Source organism: Manacus candei, unplaced genomic scaffold (genome assembly GCF_025592945.1).
Source record: "Manacus candei isolate 608988 ecotype Guabito, Panama unplaced genomic scaffold, ASM2559294v1 h1tg000153l, whole genome shotgun sequence".
Lineage (NCBI taxonomy): Eukaryota > Metazoa > Chordata > Aves > Passeriformes > Pipridae > Manacus > Manacus candei.
This window is the reverse complement of record NW_026138201.1, coordinates 2,611,206-2,635,896: the sequence shown is the minus strand read 5'-3', so window position 1 is coordinate 2,635,896 and position 24,691 is coordinate 2,611,206. Positions and strand designations below refer to the sequence as shown.

General features: G+C 43.0%; 3 protein-coding genes across 10 annotated transcripts in view; 2 read left to right on the top strand and 1 right to left on the bottom strand.

Moving 5' to 3' along the window:
* Positions 1-24,691, top strand: part of SPX (spexin hormone) — a 288,585-nt gene that overhangs the window by 245,389 nt on the left and 18,505 nt on the right. The window lies entirely within an intron of this gene.
* STYK1 (serine/threonine/tyrosine kinase 1) lies at positions 88-19,879 on the bottom strand. 3 transcript variants are annotated; one of them, XM_051772436.1, is made up of 11 exons: positions 19,792-19,879; positions 14,231-14,549; positions 9,251-9,355; positions 8,244-8,390; positions 7,201-7,449; positions 6,725-6,906; positions 5,429-5,512; positions 4,959-5,167; positions 4,785-4,825; positions 3,794-3,890; positions 88-2,990 (listed from the first exon to the last, which is right to left on the bottom strand). In XM_051772436.1, exons 3-11 carry the CDS (start codon positions 9,315-9,317, stop codon positions 2,786-2,788), a joined length of 1,281 nt encoding a protein of 426 aa, XP_051628396.1. In that variant the 5' UTR covers positions 9,318-9,355; positions 14,231-14,549; positions 19,792-19,879; the 3' UTR covers positions 88-2,785. The 3 variants fall into 3 exon arrangements, with proteins under 3 accessions (XP_051628396.1, XP_051628397.1, XP_051628398.1); XM_051772437.1 differs by having other exon boundaries at positions 14,231-14,496; positions 19,792-19,852; XM_051772438.1 differs by lacking the exon at positions 19,792-19,879 and adding an exon at positions 12,022-12,146 and having other exon boundaries at positions 14,231-16,825.
* On the top strand, positions 19,810-22,950 carry SYCE3 (synaptonemal complex central element protein 3). Of its 6 annotated transcripts, none has more exons than XM_051772525.1 (3): positions 19,810-19,903; positions 20,945-21,053; positions 22,157-22,950. In XM_051772525.1, exons 1-3 carry the CDS (start codon positions 19,853-19,855, stop codon positions 22,315-22,317), a joined length of 321 nt encoding a protein of 106 aa, XP_051628485.1. In that variant the 5' UTR covers positions 19,810-19,852; the 3' UTR covers positions 22,318-22,950. The 6 variants fall into 6 exon arrangements, with proteins under 6 accessions (XP_051628485.1, XP_051628488.1, XP_051628486.1 ...); XM_051772528.1 differs by having other exon boundaries at positions 19,894-20,027; XM_051772526.1 differs by lacking the exon at positions 19,810-19,903 and adding an exon at positions 19,910-20,127.

Genomic DNA, 24,691 nt, shown 5'->3' with positions numbered 1-24,691 from the left:
TTTCATGCCACTGTAAAACTTAATCTGGTTTAGATTCACTCACTTCCAAACCAACCTTGGGAAAAGACAGTCAGCTCAGAATAAGAATGAGACTGAGAATGAGGCCACTTTATTGAAGGGAAATTAAATTAGACCTTTTCATAGAGCAGGAAAATGTCTTTCTGTGGACAAATTCATGAGCAGGCTCTTGGCACAGATTTGCTTTCAGGGGAAACCAAAGCAGATCTTTTGTTGGAGGCTGTGAGGTGCTCAGCATCCTGAATTCCCATGGATTCCCTTGATCAGAGCTTTGACAAGAGAAACAAAATATGAGCATTTGTGTAAAGCAGGACTTTGCTTTCTGTGCTCTGAGAACAGGGCTGTGTTTGTTACCTTTAGCTCTCTGTTTGACAGGGTTTATTCACCAGCTCTGCAGCAGCAGTTCTGGCATCATGTTACCTGTCTGAAACACCTTTCACAGCAGAGACCTTTGAGAATATCCCATTCTTGGGGTCTGAACCAATTAAATGCTTTTTTTTAATGAATAGTTTATTCACCTAAATGACAGGTAACTGAATTTGACCTAAATTTACCAGGCAGCTTTGAACCTGTTTTCAAGTGAGGGGGAGAGAAGAAGATGTTTAATTTTAGCATTTGGAAAAGAAGATGTTTCCATTCTTTATATCTGATTTACACCACCAGTGGTTTATGGACATCAAGGTGGCAACACCATAAGAGAAGTCAGAAAGGTAACTGAGCCCTCTTTGGTGGACTTTGCAATGTACAGTGGTGATATACGTGGACTTTGCAATGTCCCAGTGTTTAGTGGTCATACAGATGCTGTAGGAACTCACATGACATTTATTTCTGGATGGAAACACAGTTTCTCACAAAGCCTAAGTGATACAGAAAAAACAACCATGTCATTCATGTTACTTTGCATTCAAAACAGAAAACTTCTTAACATTGTTTTTAGAAGAAGACCAATAAATTTTGATGGAAACCAGGTTTCTTTTTACAGCTATATAGGTTTAATATCTAAAGTGGTGGTTGAAGATTTCCTTCAGGATAAACATTCCCATTTTGCAGAGAAATCATTTAGCTTTTTCACACCTTAAATCCTACATGGCTCATACACCTAATTTTGGTCTCATGGGATGCTGCAGGTCTGCAACTGGTTCTGGAATTATCAGGGATTCAACTACATGAAATACTGAAAACCAATTAATATAACCAACTGCAAGCAGCCTTTTGTAGGTCTCTGTGCCCTTCAACTTCAAACAAGAGCCATTGGAGGGATACTGAGTGAACACTGAATCCACTCCACACGGAATGCTAAAATGATTCCTTTAAAGTGCATTTACTCTTTTTTCACAAGAACCTGTAACGCTCAAAGCACCAAAACAATGAGAGAAGAAAACCTTAAGGCACTGTCAACTTAGAAACCACAAACAGCAGAGGGGAGAAGAGGAAATTTGTTTCACAGGCTGATTCTGCTTCTTTTGGAATGAAGGCAAAATGCTCACAACTTCAAGTACCTCCAATTTTTTACCAAGTCTGCATGCCCATTAAAATCAATGATCAAATATTGTCAGATATGAAGGGCTTTGCTCGGTTTTGTTGTTGCTGTTGGTTTTGTTTGGGGTTTTTTTGTTTGTTTGGGGGTTTGCTTGTTTGTTTTAACACAGTACCCACTCTCCCATGGGAGTATAAAGCACTGGAGAGATCCCAGACGTTTACTGAACACTTCCCCAGCACATTCCCCAACACATCTACTTCTCTGAATGCCCAACTGACGCATTTCCTGGGACAGAAAGACTTCCAGAAACCTCAAATGGGTTGAGTCTGGCTGAATTTCGGGTGCCCCTCCAGCCACTCCCTGACTCCCTCCTCTCAACTGGACAGGGGAGGGAAAATCCAACAAAAAAGGCTCATAGGTCAAGCTAAGGGAGAGATCACTCACCGATTACCACTGTGGGCAAAGTAGACTCGACTTGGGGGAAATTAATCTATTGCTAATCAAATTCGGGTAGGATAATGAGAAACAAAACCAAATCTTAAGGCACCTTCCCTCACCTCTCCCTCCTTCCCAGGCTCAGCTTCACTCCCGGTTTCTCTGCCTCCTCCTGTCCAGCAGGGGGACCGGGAATGGGGGTTCTGGTCAGTCCATCACACGGTGTCTCTGCTGCTCCTTCCTCTTCACGGGGAGGACTCCTCATACTCTTTCCCTGCTCCAGTGTGGGATCCTCCAGGAACTTCTCCAGCCCGAGCCCTTCCCTCGGGCAGTAGTTCTTCACGAGCTGCTCCAGCACGGGTCCCTTTCCACAGGGTGCAGTCCTTCTCCAGAGTGGGCTCCTCTCCCCACAGCTCCCTCCCAGGTCTCTGCTCCAGCCCAGGCTTCCCACGGGGTCACAGCCTCCCTCAGGCATCCAGTGTGGGCTCCTCCAAGGGCTGCAGGTGGAATCTCTTCTCACAGAAGTCACCCCTGTAGTCCACCCCATAACCAAATCCTTGCCACACAAACCTAATACACTCCTTTAACTCCAGCTTCTCATTACATTTTCTACAGCTCCCTAAACACAGTTATCTCCCAAATGACCACTGGCAGAATGATATCAACACGTTGATTTAATAACAATGCTAATAGCTTGTTGTGTCTGGCCTGGAGGAGAGATTTGAGATATATAAACACGTCTGAAAAACAAAGGGATCCCTTCCAACACACACACCTCATGCTGAGCTTGCAAAATATTTAGGAAGAGAAAACTCAAGTGACTTCTCCTTCACCAGCACGTGGAAGGGCCCTTCAGAGGATGGTGTATTCCCTCACTACACTGTGCACATCAACACCAGCAACATCAGCATAGAGTTCAGGCACCACTGGCTCAGGCACCTGCAGAACTGTGTGGCCATTGCTGCTCTTCAGAGCTGTTTTCAGGGACCAGAGAAGCTGTGCTGGAGAAGGCCTGTTAGCTGCATCCCACTGCCAGCAGGACTTCATGATGCTGTACCTGTAAGATGGAGAAGCAGGGAAAACACTGGGAATGAGAAGCAAGTTTTACTACAGTCAAGTCATCTCATATTTAAAACATCCAGAGAACTCCCCCTTTTCCTCCTCCATGTGAAGTTCTTTCAGTGGCCCTTCTCCTCCTGCCAAATCCTTAGTTTGAATGGGTTCTTTAATCATCAGTATCAGTGATACACCAAATTCAGCTTCTCACACCATAGAGAGTCACATCTGTACTAAGATTTTCATAGGCAGCCACACAATAATGCATGGGTGTGCAGTTGTTTGCCAGGATGCCTACTGGGATTGTGGGAAATGGGAAGAATATCGTCTGGCATCCCCTTTTGAAACAGCATGATGGATGAAAAACTCTGAATATTAAAAGAAATTATGTCTTCATACAAGGAAATGTGCCTTAGATCTTCCCTGTGGATGCTGTGCTCATTTCAGGGAATATCCCACTACTTAGAGGAGAAAGATTACTCCAGAGTAGTCCTGCACCTTGCAAGGCAGCAGTGGAGCAACAAAATGCAAAGAACAAGTATGATTTTCACAAGAAGGAAGCAGAAACAAGTGGGATTTTCAAAAGAAGGAAACAAAAACAAGTGTCATTTTCAAAAGAAGAAAAGAAAGGTTTTGGCCATCAAGGGTTTATGCAGCAGAACCCAGTGAGATGTGGCAGACATTAGAACAAGTCTCAGCTTAGTCCAGACTTAGAGATTTGGGGTAAGATCTGGTTTTCCATGTCTCACTTCCATTTAGCTCTGCAGATCTCCTGTTCAATCACCCACAAAGCAAGGGGCTTACATGGCTTGCTGGCAGAGTGAGGGCTGCTTCATGATGTTCTGTCTCTGCAGGTGTGATAAGATGTCAGGAGGTGGCACCTCAGGATACGGTGGAGCACCTGGAAGGACAAAAGGAGTAACAGTAGAACAACTCAGTGGCAATGGTTGCAGATAACAGCTGCTGTGCAAGCTCCTGTGCAACAGAAGGATCATGTCATCTGGATAACATGACCTCAGAAGAAAGGCTGAAAGAAACTGCAGCTATTTAAGCTTAACAAGCCAAGATGAGAGACGGAGATATTTGATTTCAAGTATAGGGAGAATATTCCACAAGGAGGATGGGAAAACAACAGTCTTCCATGTTCATGATGGGTGAAACACATAAACAAGTTAAACTTCACCAGAAAAATAAATTCTAGTTCATACAATAGAAAAAATTTCTTGTCAGGGGGATGAAGTACTAGAACAGAATATTTCACCTGTTCTGAAAGACTTCTAAGAGAAAACAGAAGGTAAAGTGACACAGTATAGCTGATCCCATTAAGGGGCAGATGGCTGGATGAACTCAATGTGTTCTGGCCTCTCACAGCCTGTTTTCCTCTGATAGGAAAACATTTTCCTCTTATAAATAACATGTAGAGAAACTTCCTTTGTTGAAAGTGAAATGTTTTGGAGGAATGTGCTGCCTTGGGTAAGTCTGTTGGGATTTTGACTTACATGATTTTGAACTGACTTTTTCAGTTGTTGTTCTGAAACAACAACTTCAATATGGAAAATGAAAATCCAGACAATGAAAATCCCTTCCCTACTAAGATCCAGGGTTTTTTCCCTATCACAATTCACACTGACAGAAAGCCTGAAAGGAATTGTCAAGACTTTGCAAGTTGGAAAAAAAAACAGGGTGCTTATTTAAGTGGCCCAACCTTACATGCTGAAATTTGAGATTCTGGGTTCTTGTTAATTTGCTGCTTCCTTAAAAAAATTTTTTTTTAATTATCACAAAATCTCCTTACCTAATGTAATCATTTCATACAGTAGAATTCCAAAAGACCACCTGCAAGGGAAGAAAACAAAGCAATGTGGAGCATTATGCTGTGACTGGATACGCCTTTGGGACATGAAAATGATACATAAAGGAGTGAAAGAGACAGGTCTGACAGACTTCTAGTCCAAAAATTAATCCCTACACGTCTGCCTTGATGCTGGGGGGCTTCCTCAGGAGCCTCTCTGGGGCCTGCCACTTGACTGGCACACCCCGTGTGACCGAGGGGGCACCACGAGCGTGGGTTTCATAGGCCAGACCCAAACCACAGAGCTTGGCAGAGAAGTTGGGATGGAGGAGGACATTCCTGGCAGCAATATCACCATGGAACAGCTTCTTCTCTTCAAGGTAAGCCTGGGAAGTTGGAAAAGAAAGAAAACCATGATCATTTCAAAAGGAAATTTAGTTGATATAAATTTTCACTCAGTTCAAGCTTGTCTTCCACGCTGTGGAGTAAGAGGGACATACTCACCAACCTCATGCAAGCACAGTGGGCTCTGCTTTAACAAAGCACACATTCTCAGTGCTTAGGCCAATAAGGCTTAGGCACTGTGAAGATTTGTGTTGCAATCAAGCAAGAAGGAAAAAAAATGCAGCAAATGGGAGCAGACTTACCAGGGCTGCTGCAACCTGCTGTCCAACTTCATAAACTTGCCTCTCAGTGAGGTCATAGGGGATCCCATCCATTGCCATTACATCCTAGAGACAAATTTGTTTGGTTCCAACAAGTGACATAGCAGTAGGATAGTGGGGAATGCTTCCTTCTCATCTCATAAAATGAGTACTATCTAATCTTATGCTCCCACATGTAATTTCACAGTTGGTCATAAATTGACTGAAATGCAGAATCCCAGAATGTGCTGAGTTGGAAGGGATCCCTCAGGATCACCAAGTCCAATCCTGCCCCTGCACAGGACACCCCAGCAATGCCTGAGAGCATTGTCCAAACATCTCTTGAACTTAGACAGCCTTGGTGCTGTGCCCACTGCCCTGGGGAGCCTGTTCAGTGCCCAACCACCCTCTGTGTGAAAAACTTTTCCTGATATCCAATCTAAACCTCCCCTGATATCTGGGTTGTTTTTTTTTTCAGCTTGAGTTAACATTTCCAATGGGCTGCATATTTTCATACTATCAGATCTCATACTTTCAGATTTTCATTCCTCATCAGCAATGGGCAGATATGGAGCCATCATTTACATATGTGAAACTAAGATTGCTTTTCCACCTGTGCATCATTTCATTTTTAGCCATGCTGAATTTCATTTGTTCTTTTTATTGGCCAGTCTCTCAATCTGGGAATATCCTTCTGCAATTCCTCTGGGTCAGCCTTTACTGGCTGGAATCATCAGCAACCATCATCACCTCACTGTCATCCCATTTTCTAGGTTATTAATACATGCAACAATCAGCACCAGGTCCTAGACAGTTGAGCTCCCTCCAGTGAAAGTACCAACCTTTCACTCTTATATTCTACTTCTTGCCTTTTAACCAATTAGTTATTATTTAATGACCTTCTCCCTGGTGTTGTAACTGCTCTGTTTCCTTAAAAGCATTTGGAGTGGGACATTATTTCAAACTTCACAAATTCAGGCACCTGTATCAATTCTCACTCTAATTCCAGTGCCTGCTCTACCCTTCAAGGAGGTCCAATGGTCTGCAAAGCTGGACTTGGCTTTACAGAACTGTGTCAGCTTCTCCAAACTACAGAATCTCAATGGAGGAACCCTCAAATTCTATTCTAGTTTAGACCTGGGTGGAATTTCTCTGGGGGATGGAAATAGTTTGGACTGATAGAGAGGGATGCATGGAGAGATGAAAAGAGTCATCTCTGACTTATGGACTATGACTTAGGGATAAATATGCACCTGAGGAATTTAAGAAGCTGTTCTGTCATCACTTCTTTTGACTCACCTTCCGACACATCCACAGAAACGTCAGCAGGTCACCAAGAGACACATCTTCCATGATCATATACAGTGGGAGTTTGTCTACACAACATCCAACCAGCTCAACCAGGTTCTCATGATGGCCAAGATCTTGATGGAATTTAATCCTCCCCAGGAAATCTTTTACTTCCTGGGGACTGCCCAGGCCTGAAAGAACAAACCCAAACAAACAGAACAAATGAAAAGTACAACAAACAAACCAAACCCACACACAAAAACCAAACAACAACGAAAACAAACAGCAGCAGCAAAGAACAGGGTGAGTAGCTTAAAATCAAGATGGTCAGGAATCTTTAATCCTACCAAGACATTCCCACAAAAACACCATTCTGACTGGCTGACATGATACTGAACACAGCTTGTTCTTGCCCAGTAGTGATGGCAAAGTTCTGCCCAGCATCAGAGATCTGTCCCACGGGGGATCCTGACCACGTGCCTCACCTTGTAAGGCTTTCAGCACCACAGTCCTAGTCTTCCCAGAGCTCCCAGTTTCCAGCTGTGCTCTGTAGATGCTCCCACAGCCACCGTGTTTTATCAGCTGGAAGGTGCCTGGCAGGAGTTTCTCTCGTGGTATCTGCAGTTCCTTCAGAGTCAGGGATGCAGATTTTAGCAGGCTCTCCACGGATGTCTCACTCAGCTGCATGCAGCCATTCTCTGCTGAGCAGAATTCCTGCTGGTTCTTTGTCTTCACTGACAAAAGCAAATACAGATGATGCACAAAAACAGGAAGATGAACTCTTGCAAAAGGTGGCAATGCTCACCCTTCTATCCTCTTTAATTTTTGCTCCATAGAGTTTTGGAAATCAGGACAAAGTAAGGAACTGTTATTGTACCTTACTTACCCTGGCGCCTGAAAAGGAGAAAGAATTTATCTCCCACTCTATTTGATGAAAGGCAGAATTAGTCTGGAAATTTCTTCTATATTTAACTACATAAACTTTCTAGATCAGACACATTTGTACTTCATTCCTCTGTGCTCAAGCAATGACCCTTTCTTTTATTACCAGCTCTGAAAGGGACATGCACAGGGTGTTCCCACAAAGGCCTTATCTTTATTCTCAATTATTTCCCTTAATATGGGCTTAAGAGGCCTCTACATACCCAAAATCAGTTCAAAACTGTATATTCATTTCCACACAGCAACACTTTGCACCAACAAAGCTTTCCTTACCCCCTCAAGAGTTCATATTGTCTCCATAAGAAGTGGGAGAAAGCAGCTTGAAATTGCATTTCTTAAATGACAGCACGGAAAATGGATTAACTAGATGTGATCTACATCAAAATTACTGCCATTCATAATTAATTATGTAAAACCCTCCTTGCAGTAGCCTCTAGAAGGCTGTTAATAAATACACCTCCCAGCTCTCACGTGTATGTTAAACAGCCTATATGACATGGTGCTTTAGATTTCCTCAGACCCATCTGTACTGCTGCTATCCATACTCTGGTCCAACCAACCTCTGGTTGAAAGCCCTGGTTTTTACCTTGGGTTCCAGATGGTGGGGGGGGTTGCTCCTGCTTTGCTCTCAAGCCTCGACAGTGGAGCCAAAGGATCACAGTGAGCACGATGACAAAAGCCCCCACGAGCAGAACTGGGACAACGATCACCTCAGGCTGATATTCACGCACAACTGCCAGCAGGGAGAGCACATGGAAAGCCAAGGAATAAGTGGTGACAATCCATCTCAGTGACTTTCAACCCCAAGAGCACGTGTTCCAACCTCTGCTCCTTGGAAGAGCAGCTGGACACTGTTAGTGCTGCCACCCCCTTGTTCAAAACTGCCTGGAATCCCCTATTTAGATGCCTGAATGGAATTGTAGCCATTTGTAAGCACCATCCACCACTGAAAGAGAACCAGCACTGGCAGAGGGACAGCAGGGAGTGGGAAGGGCTGGACGTTGCTAAGCCATCACAAATACACATGCAACTCCAGCTCTAGCTCCTTCCATTAAAATTACACGGAGCATTTTAAAGGAAACAGGGTGTGGGCACCTGCTTTGGGGTTTGACTGGAAGACATTGCAGTTAACAAGGCTTGTGAAGGGAACTATCTTAGGTCCCCAGATTTTGAGGTGGTGCTATTTTTGCACAGGTCAAGACCATATTTCAGTTCCCAAAGATGCCAGAAAGTCATGAAATCAAAATCTCCCAAAACTCCCAAAAGTTTCCCTTTGGGAAACTGCAGGGAACCTTTAATGACTATTGCATGTCTAATTCAAATTAGACAAATGGCCAAAATGATGTGAGATGAATCCTGCCACAAAGGCTGCACCCCCATAAAAGTTTCTCCCCTGAGACACAATGAAAGCTCAATCCCAGCTTTCTGTGTGGGCTGGGAGGCAGGTGGAGGAGGGGAAAGGGCTTGGTCCACTTTTTAGCAAAGGTGGACTCCCTGCTCAGCATGTGAAAGCTTTGCTATTATAAAGGCTAATAAGCTTTATTATTAAACTATTAATAAGCTTATTATTACAAAGGAATCTGGGAATCTTACCACACAGCTTGTCATTGCTGCTGCATTCCAGGAGCATTCGTGTGAACCTCTTCACATCCCCTGCCATGTTCAGCTACAAGCAAGGAGGTCTCCAACCTCTGCCTTCTGCACAGAGACAAGGAATAATAACAAAATTTATTAGGAGAAAGGATGATTATGAAGCAACAAATGAACTGAATATGCAGCTTTCTACCCCTTATAATAATCTTCACTGAGCACTGAAGCTGTGATAGGGACAGTCTGTGTGGTGCTGCACTGACCATCAGAGGACCTGGACTGCTATTTCTAAATTGCAAAAATTAGTGCAGTGAATAGTTTGATGACTGACAGAAAGGCAAGGCATGTACATATAGTCACTGCTGCTTATAAACACTGCCAAAAATTTAAGACATAACAGCTTCACACACAGTATCCTCCAGAACATTTCACAGGCATTGTGACTTATCCTGCAAGCAATTATTTTGGGCTATGAGTTTAAGGCAATTAACCTCAATGGCAAATGTTAATGACAATATATGGCATTGGTTTTATGGAATTCGGTGATGGAACATTAAACAGAATTTGTTCTCATGCTTAAAATTAACAAGTGAAATTATGCTGTATCAGTGGCACAACAGAGGTAGTGGACAGAGGAAAATGGAATATATCTGTGCTTTAAGGTATCACAAAAAGTCTCTTTCCTTTTTTTATTTAATTGGATTGGATTGATATGCCAGCAAATTCACCTGGTTCCAACCTGTAACACATACACACACTTACACACAAATTCTCTCACTCTCACATACACAGAGACAAGAAAGACACATCTGAACAGACACAGAGAAATAGACTTTAGGACCATTAGCCAGCAATCAATGTATAATTTGAGTCATAAACAGTCCAAGCTCCAAGTTTGATTAGAGAAGCCCATTTCCACTCCATGTGTCCCATCATTTTGTAAAGCTTAGGAAGCAGGAACAGAACTTGTTCTCAATAAGATAATTCTGAGGTGCCTTTCAGTGCTGCTTTTCAGGCTGAGACTAAATGAATTCTCACACTTGGGCTTTTTCTGCAGCTTACTGGTCTAACAGTAACATTACTGCAGTTCTTACATTCCTATCCTCACAACAAGAATTGTAACTCAGAAATCCAATTGTAGCTCAGAAATCCACAGAAGTCCCATTATACATTTAATACCTTTTGCAGTGTACCAGTAGGGGACACATGAAAGTTATGTGGAACTAACACATGGCAGGAAACACATCAACAGTGCTCAGTTACTTATTTTATTATAAGAAGACAGTTTGTCAGCGCCAAGCCAGGATAAAGGGGACAAAAACACCTCAAAAGGTTCAAATTCAGACTTTGCATTAGAGAATTGGTGCAATTGCAAGTAAGAGCCAGCTGGTTCCACTGGGGTTTTTTAGTATTCTTTTACCTACACTGAATTCCACTCCCTGGACTTCACAGCATCACAGAATCATTAAGGTTGGAAAGGACCTCTCAGATCAGCAAGTCCAACAGCCAAGCCAGCACCACCACCATGTTCACCACTAAACCACGTCCTCAAGTGCCACAGCACATGTGGCTTTGAACATTTCCAGTGGTGGGGGCTGCTTAAACCAGTTCAGGAAGCCCAAACATTGAAGGTGAATGCAGCTGAGCTGAATTAAGTGCTCAGTGATGCCAAAAGAAGGGATTAGCTCTTCCCTTTGCTTTCTTCTCACTCCTTGTTTTGCTCCCAGCTGTGCAACTGATAACATGGTAGACTGATCCAAACCACTAACCCAGCAGGAAAAATTCACTGTTTCTTTTGCCATGGTGGTTTCCTGCCCTTTTAGTGGAGGTGAATGGCTAATTCATCTGAAGCTGCACTGTGAGACCATTCCCACACAGATCCACAGGCACTGTGTGCCAGCATAACCCTTACTATGATTTATAGAGCCCCCTGGTATATATACATTCCCACTTGTAAACTGTCCCCTTAGCACTGGCAGAAGCATTCACTGGATCAGGAAGGTGATCTGCCCTAAAATAACCTGTTTTCTCTCACATTTTATGGCCTTAAAGTTCTCATCAGGCTCAGTTTATGCTATTTAAAGTGCCAGGACTAAGATTTAAGAAGCCTGAGTGACAAATACTGTGGTGAAGACTGAAAAGAAATAGAAATATCAAGTCTTCTATGTCCATGGAATATGTGGGAACAGACAGCTGGAATGCTGCACACGCAGAAACTGCCTCCTGCTTGCTCCTGCCATGCTCAGGAAAATAAGCTGTACATAATCACAGTAAGTAAGACAGCTTTGCCACTGAACATGTCTGACCTGTGAACTAACAGCAGTTCCCACCATCAGTGCAAACGTGTAAATCCTTGTGCAATGATTAGCTACTCTGTCCAAAGAAACAGCTGGTTAATCTAATATGACAAAAATAAAGGCCAACACTCATTTGGATCTTCATTTAAAATGTTCTATGAGCTGACATGGAATTAATGCAGTTATTTCTCCAGACTTCCTATCCCACATTAACTGCACACCACTTTATTATAAAAGTATTCTTACACTTGTTCTCCATGCACTGATTGTGAGGACCAACTGGAATATAACTAAGGAACAGCTGAGCAGTTCCCCACTTCAGTCCAGCATATTGCCTGACAGATAAAAGACAAAATAAATCCTTTAACCACGATGCTTTCTACTTAATTTCTTGCAGTGGTAGAACTTTACTCCCAAGCTTTTTTCCAGTCATCATTTATTATTTTATTTTATTATTTTCCTCCTCTTTTACATGACCTTTGAACATGGGCACCAGTCAAGGCTCAGGCAACTGCTCTGCACGAGTGCAGTGTCCTCCTGGCTGAAAGGGAATTCCAGGAGCCACCACGTGTGGGCTCAGGACAGCCCAGCAGCTGTGGACACTGAAAGGGAGAGAAGAGGGAGAGGAAAAGCGCCATGGAGAAGCAAACAGAGTGAAACAGAGGTTTCTCCCCTTGCCATGTCCCTCTTTTACTAAAAGCAGCATCCAAAGCAAATAAAAAACAAGTCTGACAGGTTTCAAGACCAACAGCTTGATACAAAAAGCTGTGCATTTGTTAGACCACATATTCTGTCTCTTTGGCCTCCAGAAGACCTGAGGGACTGTTTCCAACAGCCTGGCAGGTCCTGAGACCTTTGCAAGGTTTCCCTGGCCCATGGAGCCATCTCATCTCTCACTGCAAGGCACCTGGGGGTTACCAAGCAGCACCTTCAACCGTGTTGGGGAAATGGGGAAAAAAACGGGAAATTCTGACCAGTCAGCCCAGATTATAACACACCAGAGTCACCTCTGTCCTTGTGACCAAGGATTACAAAAATGTGGCTGGCTGTACTGGTTGTACCACTCAGCTACAAAGGTTTAGTTGTATAACTCCCTTTTGAAACAGCTGTAACACCCTGTAAGAAAACAAAGTGTTTCAAAAATCACCTACAGTGACAAAAGGTTTTCTCTTGGTCCAAAATTAGAGGCAGTACTTGAACATCAAACTCAGGCCAGCTGCTACTGAAGAAGCCCAGCAAGGGAGTGAAAGAAAATTAGGCTGACCACTTCTGAAGAGCCAGACCATGGAGAAAACAGCAAATAATGAGGTCCATGCTGCTATTGGAGCAGGTGGATTACTTAGGGCCAACTTGGCTCCTTTTCAATACAGCAGAAAAACTCAGATCACCTCACAAAAATTAATTTATTTGTGCCTTGTAAGGAATTCTAAGTACAGAAATGGAACAGAACCTGAATGGTGATTAAGACAAAAATATTTTTTCCTAATGTAGACATGGCCTATTATGGTTTCTGAAAAATTAACATGTATCTTAATTACACTGCCCCTGAATTAAGACCACAAAAAGTAATTGCTCAAAGGTAATCTGCAAAATAAGTTAAAATAATAATAATAAAAAGAAAAGCTGAGGAATACATTAACCTGAAGCCCTTAGAGTCTGGGACTGAAAAGCCTAGAGGCTAAACTCCCAACAGCACAGTTTTACCTATGACTTCCTTTCGTGAAGTCAAAATCATACATTACTTTTGAAAATGTCTCCTTACAGACTGAACTCTGATTTTGCTGGGAGCTGCTGGTACTAAGCCTGTACCAAACCCTAACACAAACTCAATACAGATATTCTGAGTAACTGTGACAGCAAAAGCTGTGACAGAATATAATAATAAAGGAGTTTTTTCTGAAGGATCATGCATACACATAGCTCTTGTTGTAAAAAAACTGCTGTGTGATAAAAATATTACATAACATCACATTGCTGCTTAATGGCTTAAGAAATGGAAGATTAATCTGCTTTCATAAATTCACAGCCACCTGAAGCTGTGTACACAACTTTAGCTTCACAGTTTCCCAAGTTTTGGATGTTTCTGGGTGGATTTAACATGGATTTTGTTTATAATTTAATTTTTGCTCATGCAAACAGGTAAACATAGGAAAATGTATAGATATCTGCACCACTTTGGATTAGAGTTCACTGCCTCACAATCAAGCACCGGTGATGGAAGTAAAATGCTAATTAGTTCTGAATTCAGCCCTAGGCATGTATTACTCAACCAAACACTGAACATATTTATCCACACATGCATAGCATCACCCTGCACCGTTTCAGTGAACTGAGACTAATTTTATATGAAACTTAATTACTTTGTTAATTTCTTCCTGTTTAAAAAGTGCCCATAAGCTATTTTGTTCAAATCAACCTGCGTGTAGAGGACACACCTCTCTTATTTTTTTCCTCAAACCCCAATACCATCATGATCACAGAAATGTATAAGTAACTTCAATACAAGGAGTAAGCACATATATATACAGATATACACACATATATATAGTATACACATATATCCACAGGCATCTAGACTTCATGGTACAGCTATATTCTAATCCAGGTCACATTCACGTTACTAAAAGCCTTTTTAAAAAATAAATAGTCATTAACTGCTCCTCCAGAAGTGTTTTCTCTCACTCACCTGGATTGCACCACTTCTCCTGCCCCGCAGGAGTCTTTTCCTGCTGCTGGTTCCCAGTTCGTTCGAGGCCACTCCTCACGAAGCTGATGATTACCTTGGTGTGGTTGTAATTCTTATGACTAAGTTCCTCCTTCACTGATTTTTCTGCCCCAGACCCGCCCAGCTTCAGTTCTTTTCTTCCCAAGGTCTTCTCAGCTGTCTCCCCAGGGATGTCCAACACACAGCTGACAGGCAGGGTCACACTTGCCAAACGGGTCTGCCTGCTCCTGCAGCGGGTACAGAGACAGGCAGAGTCCTCAGGCACCGACCTGGAGTCTGACTGGAAAGGCAGACAAACACAGGTGAAGAGGGAGAGGTTTATTACATTATTATTTAAGGTAATAAAAAGAAATTGGGCGCTTCCAGTCACAGGTTCACGTTCAGAAAAATTGGGTTCTTGGAACAGAAAATCCACATAAAACCCCTAAAGACTCTACGTGCTGAAAAAGCATCAGGGACACAATCTGCAGGTGAAGAAAGAGATAAAAAGGTTAATAACAACAAAACGTGCTACAAGAGGCAGCAGGAATGCTGGCTTTTCTCACATTCTGCCTTGTCCCTTGGTACCCCTCCTGCTCAGGCTGGCCAGGGATTCTGCCAGCATTTTCCAGCCCTGCAGTCAGCTCTGCCCTGCTCTTTCCTCACACCATCCTGAGCTCCCAGACCAGACCAGACAATATTCCTGAACTTGCCCCCTGACTTTTTCCTGCCATGATGCCCTTGGGGTCTGTTGTGCTGTGCTGGTGCCCTCAGCAGCCGTGGGGTGTGATCTTCTCAGCATTTTAGTGCTGGGGACTTTCTTCTGCAAGTCCCAGCTCTTGGCCTGCCCTCCCCTGTCACTGATGAATCCTGTGTGAGGAGTTCCAGATCCCTGAGTCCTGGTTATATGAGTCTACACAAGATTATTTGCTTGCCTACTCCAGGTAGTTGTATTAAAAGAGTAAACAACTGTTGAGAGACAAAGTTCATGTCACAGTCACAGCAGGATGCAGGTGGCTTTGGGAAGAGGCAGAAGTTGATATGATCTCTGCCAACTGCTTCAGCAAAACTCACCCACTCCTGTTAACACTGGGGCTGCATATAAGTATGTTGTTGTGGGAAAATCTGAGTTGTGGCAGAGTCAATAGCTTTAGATACCCAAAGACAATAGCTAATTTACCCATAAGAGAGACTGCAGATGAATATACTTGTACACCACTACATGCTACACTTCCCTCTGGCATTATTCCTCCAGCTGGCATTCACTACCCACGTGTGCAAAATGGTGAAAACCAGGAGTAGTTTCTTCATTGCTTGATCTGTCTACAGAAGTGGGCAAAACAGTATTAGTGAAAGTCCTGTGATGTGGACTTCCATCCCCTGAGAAACCAGGAAGGACACCTTCTAGACTGAAAATCTTCTTGAGTTCAAAACATCACTGCAGCTGCACAGTGTAGGCTCAGACTCTGGGTTCAGCATTCCTCTCACTCTGGCACTAAGTTGCATTGACTCTCTGCAGTATTTTCTCCATGAGGGAGCAGGGGATCTGTCTTATTCTCCATCAAAAAGTGGCTAAAACACAAAGGACAGTTCCTCATTTAAATGAGTTCTTTACTGAAATGCATTCCACAGGCATCTTCCCCGGGGGCACCTGGAAAAACTTATCCAGATCCCTGTTTAAAAATATGGTAAATTAAAATCTTCCTCCTTCTTTTAGTTTCTACCCCTCCCCACCGTGGAAGACAGTGTGGGAAGGCAAAGGGTTAATATTCAGGTAAGCATGTGCAAAGCAGCAATCAATGCTGCTTTTAATTCCCCCCATCGATCTCTCTGTTGTGCTCCCAGTCTGACTGGTTGGATAAGAGATTTTAATGAGTTTAAGATTATGCAGTTCAGAGTTCAGGCCTCGGAATTATATAATCTTCCTTGCTCATCCACAAGCCTCTCCCCCTGTTCAGTGAAGTGACAGAAGTCATTTACTGTGCTGTGAAAAACAAACTTTTCCTGCTGTGGCTTGTATTGCCTGTGCATCCACAAAGAACACACTGCCTGTTTGGCTGCCTCTGTCCTTCTCTCTGCTTTTTCCTTGGACAATTATGATTAAATGCACTGAAAGGCAGCAGACTGACAGCTCTATTAACATACCCATCCTCTTTATCTCCAAGACAGCTATAGCACACCTAGAAACCATCCACACACTGATGGGGTTCTGGGACCAAGCAGCAATTCAACCACAAACCATCCAGTCTTTGTCCTGTGTGAGGGACAGTTAATTAAAATTAGCACAGGGGTGCTAATTTTGCAGTTCAGCTTCCAGAACTAAGCATGCTCCAAATAACTGCTACTGGACCAGAAAAAAAAACAAACTTCAGGTGAAAGGATCCCCTTTATAAATGTCATCGTGGTGTTTGTTCAGTTCTACTTCAGTAGTTTAGAGGCTGTGAGGTCTCTGACTTACTTTCACACTCTAATGTAAGACTTAAAACCGTGGCTTAAACCTGATGGACTGGGACTGATCTTTTGGTCAACCTAAGCCCACAGAGGGGTAGAATCCCAGAAGATAAGGTGCTTTCTCTCTTTCTTTCTTTCTTTCTTTCTTCTTCTTTCTTTCTTTCTTTTCTTTCTTTCCTTTCTTTTTTCTTTCTTTCCTTTTTCTTTTTTTCCTTTTCTCTTTCTTGCTTTTTCTTTCTTTTCTTTCCTTCCTTTCTTTCTCTCTCTCTCTTCCTCTTTATTTCATCTCTTTCTTTCTCTCTCTCTCTTTCTCTCTCTCTCTTCCTCTTTAATTCATCTCTTTTTTTCTCTCTTCCTTTTTATCTTACCCCTTCATCCAAACCACACTGCCATGTGCTTATGTAGTATGTCAGGGACTCACATACCAATTTCCAAGCCAAGTGTGTAATTTACTAATAAAATTTAGTGAGCTTTTTTGTGGACCCTCCGACTTTTGTCGTTCCTTTTGACCACAGGCATTTACAAACCTTGGGTGCTCCCTTCCCCTTAAGGGTGGGACATCACAAGAGGCTGAAAGGTTCTGCAAGCCAGCTATTAATCCCTGACTGGGGTAAGAATCAGAACGAATGATCTAAAAGTGAAAACAAAAAAACCTTCCCATCACCATCCCAAGTCTCTGTTCTGCCTCACGAGCTTTGCCTCTCAAGATAGCAGGTCTTCTTAATTGAGAAAAATTAATTAGCCTATTTAATGTCTAAATTTTTTTTACCTTGAAAATGGCAATTCTAGTGTGATTTTCAGTTCATCCCTGCAGTTGTTATTTAACATTTCCAAAGGAGCAAAGCCTAGGAAGGGGTAGGAATTATATGAAAAGAAATAAAGAAAAAAATAGCTTCTCCATATAAAACTGAAATGACTGAATGATTATGCATCAATTTTCATCAGCCAGGTGAAGGCTCAGTAGTTTGCCAGCACTTCCTCTCTATTCAGGGGTTTGGCACTTTTTTTCTTTCTGTTAAATATATAAATTTTCCTCTTAAGTTGCTTCTCTTCACCACCACATTTCCACACTGTTCATGTTTTTCAGTGATAACCCAACAGCTCCTCCTGGCAAAACCTGACCTCTAATGACCTAAACACCCAGTACCTGTGCCTCAGACAGCTGGCAGTGAGAGTGTCTGGGGAAATAAAACACTGTAACAACATAACAAGGATTTTACTCAACTGATTTTGAACCCCAGCAAAACTTTAGCAACAAAATGCTCATAAATTATACAGCATTCATGTAACTTGGGGGAAAAAATACTTCATTTTGTTTATTTTGAAGGTGGGTTGTCACCAGTTGGCAGCGAATTGAGTGGTGATTGCAAGAGATGAGCAAGTTTGCTGCATGATGAGAATACTAATATATAAAATAATTTGAAAACAGGAGAGTTTGCGTTGGTGGATGAAAAAGGAGAACAAGAGACAGCCCAAACCATTTAAGGTTTGGATATTGATCTGGAATGGGACGTGATTTGGGGCATGGACAATTCACGGAAGGTAATTCCTAATATCAGCAAACTCTTCTCAAACTTTGAATCTTGTTGCTCATTCTCCAGAAAATTTCTAACTTGATTTTGCCTAGTCCTGCAAACACCTTCTCCAATATTTTTTTTTTTTTAATAAAGGCAAAGATAACAGAATCGTAGAACAGTTTGGGAGGGGATCTTCAAAGACCATCCAGCTCCAACCCCTCTGCCATGGGGAGGGGACAACTTCAACTATCCCAGGTTGCTCAGAGCTCCATCCAGCCTGACCCTGAACCCTTCCAGGGATGGGGCAGCCACAACTTCCCTGGGCAACCTGTGCCAGGGCCTCACCATCCCCATTGTACAGTACTCCTTCCTTATATCTCATCTAAACCAACTCTCTTCTGCTGTAAAGCTGTCTCTCCTTGTCCTGTCACTGCAGGCCCCGAAGCCTCTCTCCATCATGTTGGCAGGGAGATAATGTTACCAAAAATCCTCGGGAAGAAACTAAACTCTCCAACACTACCTTTTAAGTGTCAGTGACCCAGGCAATACTTGATTCTGGCCAGAGACATGCAGCGAATCATTCCAGCCACCTGTGTCCCTTTGAAGACTTTTCACGTGTTTATATACTTTAGCAAACAAAGAAACTGACGTTTATTGTTTCTAAGTTACACAGTTCTCTTCATTTGATTAGTATTCTATCCTTTCTTGGCTAATTTGATCTGCATTCTTTGCTCCTTCTATCTTCCTCAGACAAGTCTCCAACTCGCGGCTGTAATGTCTTTGTTAATCAAGCCCCTCTGCATCTTCTGGTTGCTCCAACATGGATCATAAATTTAAGATCCCAGATGTCCAGCCCTCAACTCCCTCAAGCTTTATTTACTGAGGCTCATCAGGGCCAGTCCAGAGAAACTCAAAAGGTTCGGCTGTTTTAAAGATCACACCAACAGGAGCCTGTGGAAAAGAAACCCAGCCACCTGCTACCATGAGCTAAAAATTTAAGAAAATATTTAGGAAAGTTATGTCATTTCCAACAGGGCATCCACAGCTCCTCGCGGCAATCTGCTCCAGTGCCTCACCACCCTCACTGTGAAGTATTTATTATTATCTAACCTAAACAGACCCTAAAACTGCTGCTCCCTGCGCTGCCACTGCAGCCCCCGCTCTGCAGCCTCTCCCCATCACGTAGGCGGGGAGGTAAAGACTCCCTGACAGGAGAAGCAGGAGAACGGCTTGCAAACTTTAAAGGGACAAGACGCAACTTCTCGGTTGCTTTCAGGAAAAACCCCTGAAACCGCAACCAAGCGTCGCCGCGGCTTCGCTGCCCGGCCGTGCCGCGGGGCTGGCGGCGATGTGGGGCGGCTGAGGGGCCGTGACGCGGCTCGGAGCCGGCTGCGCGGCAAGGGGGGCTGGCGGGGCATCGAGCTGGCACACGGAGCCGCGACACGGAGCCGGGACACGGTCCGGGCATGGAGCCGGGACACAGCCCGGACACGGGGCCGGGACACAGCCCGGGCACGGAGCCGCGGAACGCCGCACCGCCCTCCCTTCCCCTCCGCGGGCCGCCCGCCTCCTCACCCTGTGCTCGTGAAACACAGAATCAAGCGCGCGCGGCGGCAGCGCCGGACGGGCCGGGCTGATGGGCGGGGTGTTGGTGTCCCGTCACCGCCCGCTCCGGTCCCCGCCCCGGGTGAGGCGGGGCGGCCGCGGCTCCGCCCGGGCCCGTGAGGGGGGCGGTGACCGGGGTGGGCCGGGCTCGTCCCCGGGCTCGTCCCCGGCCTGGCCGGGCGGTCAAAGCGTGCCCGGAGCGTGTGGTAAAGGCGGGGGGTCGCGGTTTGTAAGGTCTCTGGCGTACAGGGCTCGCCATGGGAGCGGTTGTGTGAAGCGGCGCCCGAGCGCCCCAGCGTCTGTGAGGTTTGGCACCGCTTGGAAACGCTGTGGGGCCATTGCAAACAGTCCATTGCGTCCCTCCCACCTTTAGCGGCAATAAAAAAGCAGAAAACACACCCACACACTGAGTTTCTGACAAAAACTGTGCCTGCTATGTGATGTATGTAGTTACTGCAGTGACCCTCTTCCATCTCCTTCGTCACGGTTCCATCCCATCCGTCGGTGGTTTTCAGAGAATTAAATTAAAGCCAATGCTTTGTGTCGCGTTGTCGGCTCTAAAACTACGTTTGTTTTTGCCCCGGGCGTTTTTACGTCCTGAAATTTCACTCCCTACAACCTAAAGGTCAGGAAATCGTAAGCACTTAAACGCGGTGACAGAACTGAAGTGTATTTACTCACCTGGCTGGAGCCTGCAAGGGTGAAATACTGGTTATAAATGGGGATTTTACAACTCACTGAAAATTAGGAATTGCCCCTGGCCAGAGTATCTGGGAGAGAAGCTTGAAGACAACTGTAACGGGGTGACAGAGGGTTTGCTAATGAAGTGTTTGACACAGTGATCCTTGTCATTACTGACACCAAAAATCTTTATTTGGCACAAACAACAGCATATTTGAGTATAATTCTTTCTACTTAAATTAATTTCAAAATGGATGGAAATAATATGCAGCATACAGGTGATGGTCAGTAACTTCAAGGTCAGATTCCTGCTGAATTCACATGTAAATTCAAAATGTATACACCTTTTTTTTTTTTTTAATTTAGTGCAATGTTACTTTCAGCTGTGAAAATAACTCACTTTAGAGTCAAATAAAGTACAAAATTCCTGGTTTCCTTGTAGATGGCTGAAGCAGAACCTCAGGAAGAAAACTGTGAAAACTCAATAGAGATGATGGAGAAGTGCAACAAAGACTTAGAAACACTTCTGGAGGAAATGGAAAAAATAACAGGTAGGTACAGATCCTTATTAAGAATTATACAGATTTGTCTACTAGAGTGAAGACACTGAAGGCTTATTATTTATATTTATTCTGTAAACTTCCTTGAGGTAGAAATGTAAGTGGAAACAATCACCATCAACTAATGCCCTAATGTTCTTAATTGTGAAAAAGCATGTAAATAAAAGTTTCAGGTGGCTCAGAATTAAAAATCAATAGGTAATGGATGCTTAGTTAAAAACAGAAATACTACTAAGGTGTTTAATGTACAAGTATTAAAACTTAGTATGTAAAATGAGACTTAATTCTGAAAAACATTGGGATAGATACATAGCACCTCTCAGGTTTAATTCCTCAGCTACAATAAAGACTCCTCTGCAAATTTAACCTTAGTCCTGTTTATACAGAGAGGACTGCATATTGCTCCCCATGCTCTGCAACATTTCCATCAGAAACTGTGTGCTGCTAACAAGAACTGTTAATTGAACTTTTTGTAAGTAAACAATTCAAGAGTGCCATCACAAACTACAGTCGCTTCTGGGTAAAACAAAAGGGCAAGTATGGCTTAAGTGCTAAAACTGTTTGCTCACCTTTATCAGATATACTCATTATTTCAAAATCAATTTTGCTATTTAAGTTACTCACTATTTGAAGATCAAGATTTCATTGTTTAAGTTGTTATTAAAACCTTTTCTCTCGCTGTTGCAGTCTCTTTGATCTTAGTCTTCCTCACCTAACAGGAGCCTCCTGGCTGTAACTGGTCTGGAGAGAGGACTCCTTATATAATATTCATGTATTTTAAACCAGTCTGTTGAACCTTTCTATTTGATTGCCTGTTTTGTTGTAATTTTTAAGTGAAGTGTGTATTAGTGAAACTATTTCATCATTTACATCACTGTACTTCCGTCATGAAGCACTTTGAGACATTTATAAAGAAGTAATACTGACCAGCCTCCTTAACCTTGAGTATTACTACAGGCAGTTTCCACTTTATTTTGCAGCAAAGCCTTCCCTTACTGATAAATAATTCACATCCTTTTTTTTGTATATTGAATCAGCCACTGCTTTTTTTTAAGTGAAAATCCCTGGCTTAGTGATGTCTGTTGGGTTTGCAGTTCGTGCAGCCTGGATGACCTACGGCATCGTAACCATCCACACCAACCCAGACCTGGCCAGCTCCATGAAGCACCTGGAAGATGCCTTCCTGAGGTGCAAAGAACAGGTGGGGAGGAAGTGGCAAGAGGTGCTAAAGGAATCCAGAGGTGAAGAGGACTAAACTGAATTCTCTCGTGCTGGCAGAGCCTTGGGAAATCGCTCCGTTTATTTGCCAGCCGCGGAGGTTTCACAGCCACTGTGGAAAAGGGATTGGCTTTCACCCTGCTAAGAACTCATAAGTAAACATCTAGGGAAGCATTTAATGAGATGACACAGATATATTTATATTATTGAAGGCAAAAGGTAACAGTGTGCTTATTTCTGTGGCCCATCAGTGACCCCTGCAGTGTTTGCACACACCATTCACACGCCTTCGGTGCCTTTCCTCCTGGAAGTTCACACTCCTCATCCTCAGTATAACCAGAACTCTCTGAGACCTGAGCACACTGTGGGTGGGGAGCAGGGCTGGTGTAGTGGACCATCCCCATGCCTGTCAAGGAAAACTGAGGAATTACTTACTTTTCCAAATGAAAAACAGGTGACACTCTAGACTGAGTCAGTTGGATGTACGGTTGCCATCCAGGTGTTCAGTTCCAGAGTTTCATTAGTCAGTAGCTCATCTGTAGGTGTTCCATTTTGTTTCACTGGATTTTTAACCATTTCTTTGAACTGGTTTTCCCAGAAAGATTGTTCTTCTCAAACCCTCTGAAGGGTAGCATGACTTAAATGTTTAAGTAAAACTTTTTTACCATTATAGACTGCAGTCTGTGTAGTGGGATTGCTGCAGAAACCAAACCAAGTTATAAAACATGCTTTCCTCTATATGTTCCTACTGTGCAAATATAAAAAAGGACCAAAAAACTTATTTTTTAAGTGGATTGAGAGCACCACCTCGTGGCTTGCAGTTGTACATAAATATTTTATCTGAGATGGAAGTCAGTGCAACAAGTTTTAAGGAGGATCCTCCCTTGCATTCAAATCTGTCTCTTTTAACTAGAAAGTAAGCACCATGTAGCAAGTATCTCCACCTCCCTTGAAGAGGTAATGATTGAAATCCCATCTAAATGATCTATCAAAAGTTTGCTTGATTTTTAGACTATGTATATTTTGAGATGGGTTGATCCCATTTCACACAGAATGTTTATCCACTGAAGTGAAAAATAAGTAATTTTTTTTTTTTAATGCTACCAAATATTTCTAGAGGTACAAATGGTAAGGAACAAACTTTGAACTCTGCTCTTGACTTTCCACATAGGTTTTCACTGCCACCAAAGGAAGGCAAACTGGCAGAGCAGCACAAGGAAACTCACTTTGATTCATCTCTGGAGGGTTTTTAATGGCATGTTGTCACTTTGGTACCTTTCACTACATTGCTTTCACTCTGTAATTCTGTATTAAAAAATCATCTCAGAAAGGCTCAAGAAGAATAGCTGTTTTAGCTTTTTGCATAAATTCAAAATTTCAGTGCAGCCATTTTTCCTGAAATGTGATTTCACCCATGGATTGAGTTCTGCTGGTAACTAGAAAAATTCTCCTCAGGGAGTTAAATAGTGGCTAAAGAGGACACATGGCATCTCCCCAGCTATAGAAATAGGGAGAATTTCTATATTCCAGGACAAATACAGGCACGTTGACATACATGCTAGTTAGAGCAGGTTGGTTTAGTGACTGTTTAAGCTCACATGCCAAATTTGGGATACATCCTATGGTTGTGAAATTGCTGGGATTTTACACACAGTTTGTTGTATACACCAACTCTACACAGAATATTTTAAAGGGAGAAGGGCAAGACTCAGAAGAAAACTGTTAACAGCACTTCCAAATCATGGACAAAAATGTGAGTATTGTATAATGTAAGTGAAAAGAATTGGCTACACCAACACAATGAGCAGAAAGCGCAGAACAGGGACCTTGGAAACCAACTGGCTGTTACAGATACACTGTACAAAGCATATTTTGACTCACCACCAAACTGCTGTTACTTAACATATTAAAACAGCACAAGTTTGTAACTTGAGGTGCAGCTCGAGTTAGGCTGACACCACTCATTTAAGACTACATGGGGCTCCACACATTTAACCAAATTTTTTGAGAGCAGGTCGCTTTCTGTACTACAAACATGTACTTTATAGCCAATTTTCCTTAAAATTGCTGATTAATTATAAGACCTTCGTGGTCTTAGTAAAGTCACAATTTACAAATCCAAACCGATAGCCAAGCACTGAAGAATGATGATGCATTTTGACATTAGTCAGGAAATAAATGAAGCTCCAAACTCGGTGACAACTTTGGGTAGGTCTTTTCTGTCACATCTTGAAACCTTAAGGTATTGAAGGTAATTATTCATCTCATCAGCTGGTGGTATTAAGTCATCAAGATCGATTTTCTGCTCAGTGCATCACTGTCAAGCTCTAGGACTTCAAATCAAATCACAGGAGCATTGCTCCACTACTGTAAACAGCACAGAAGTTTAAAGTGTAGAATGATTACAATGT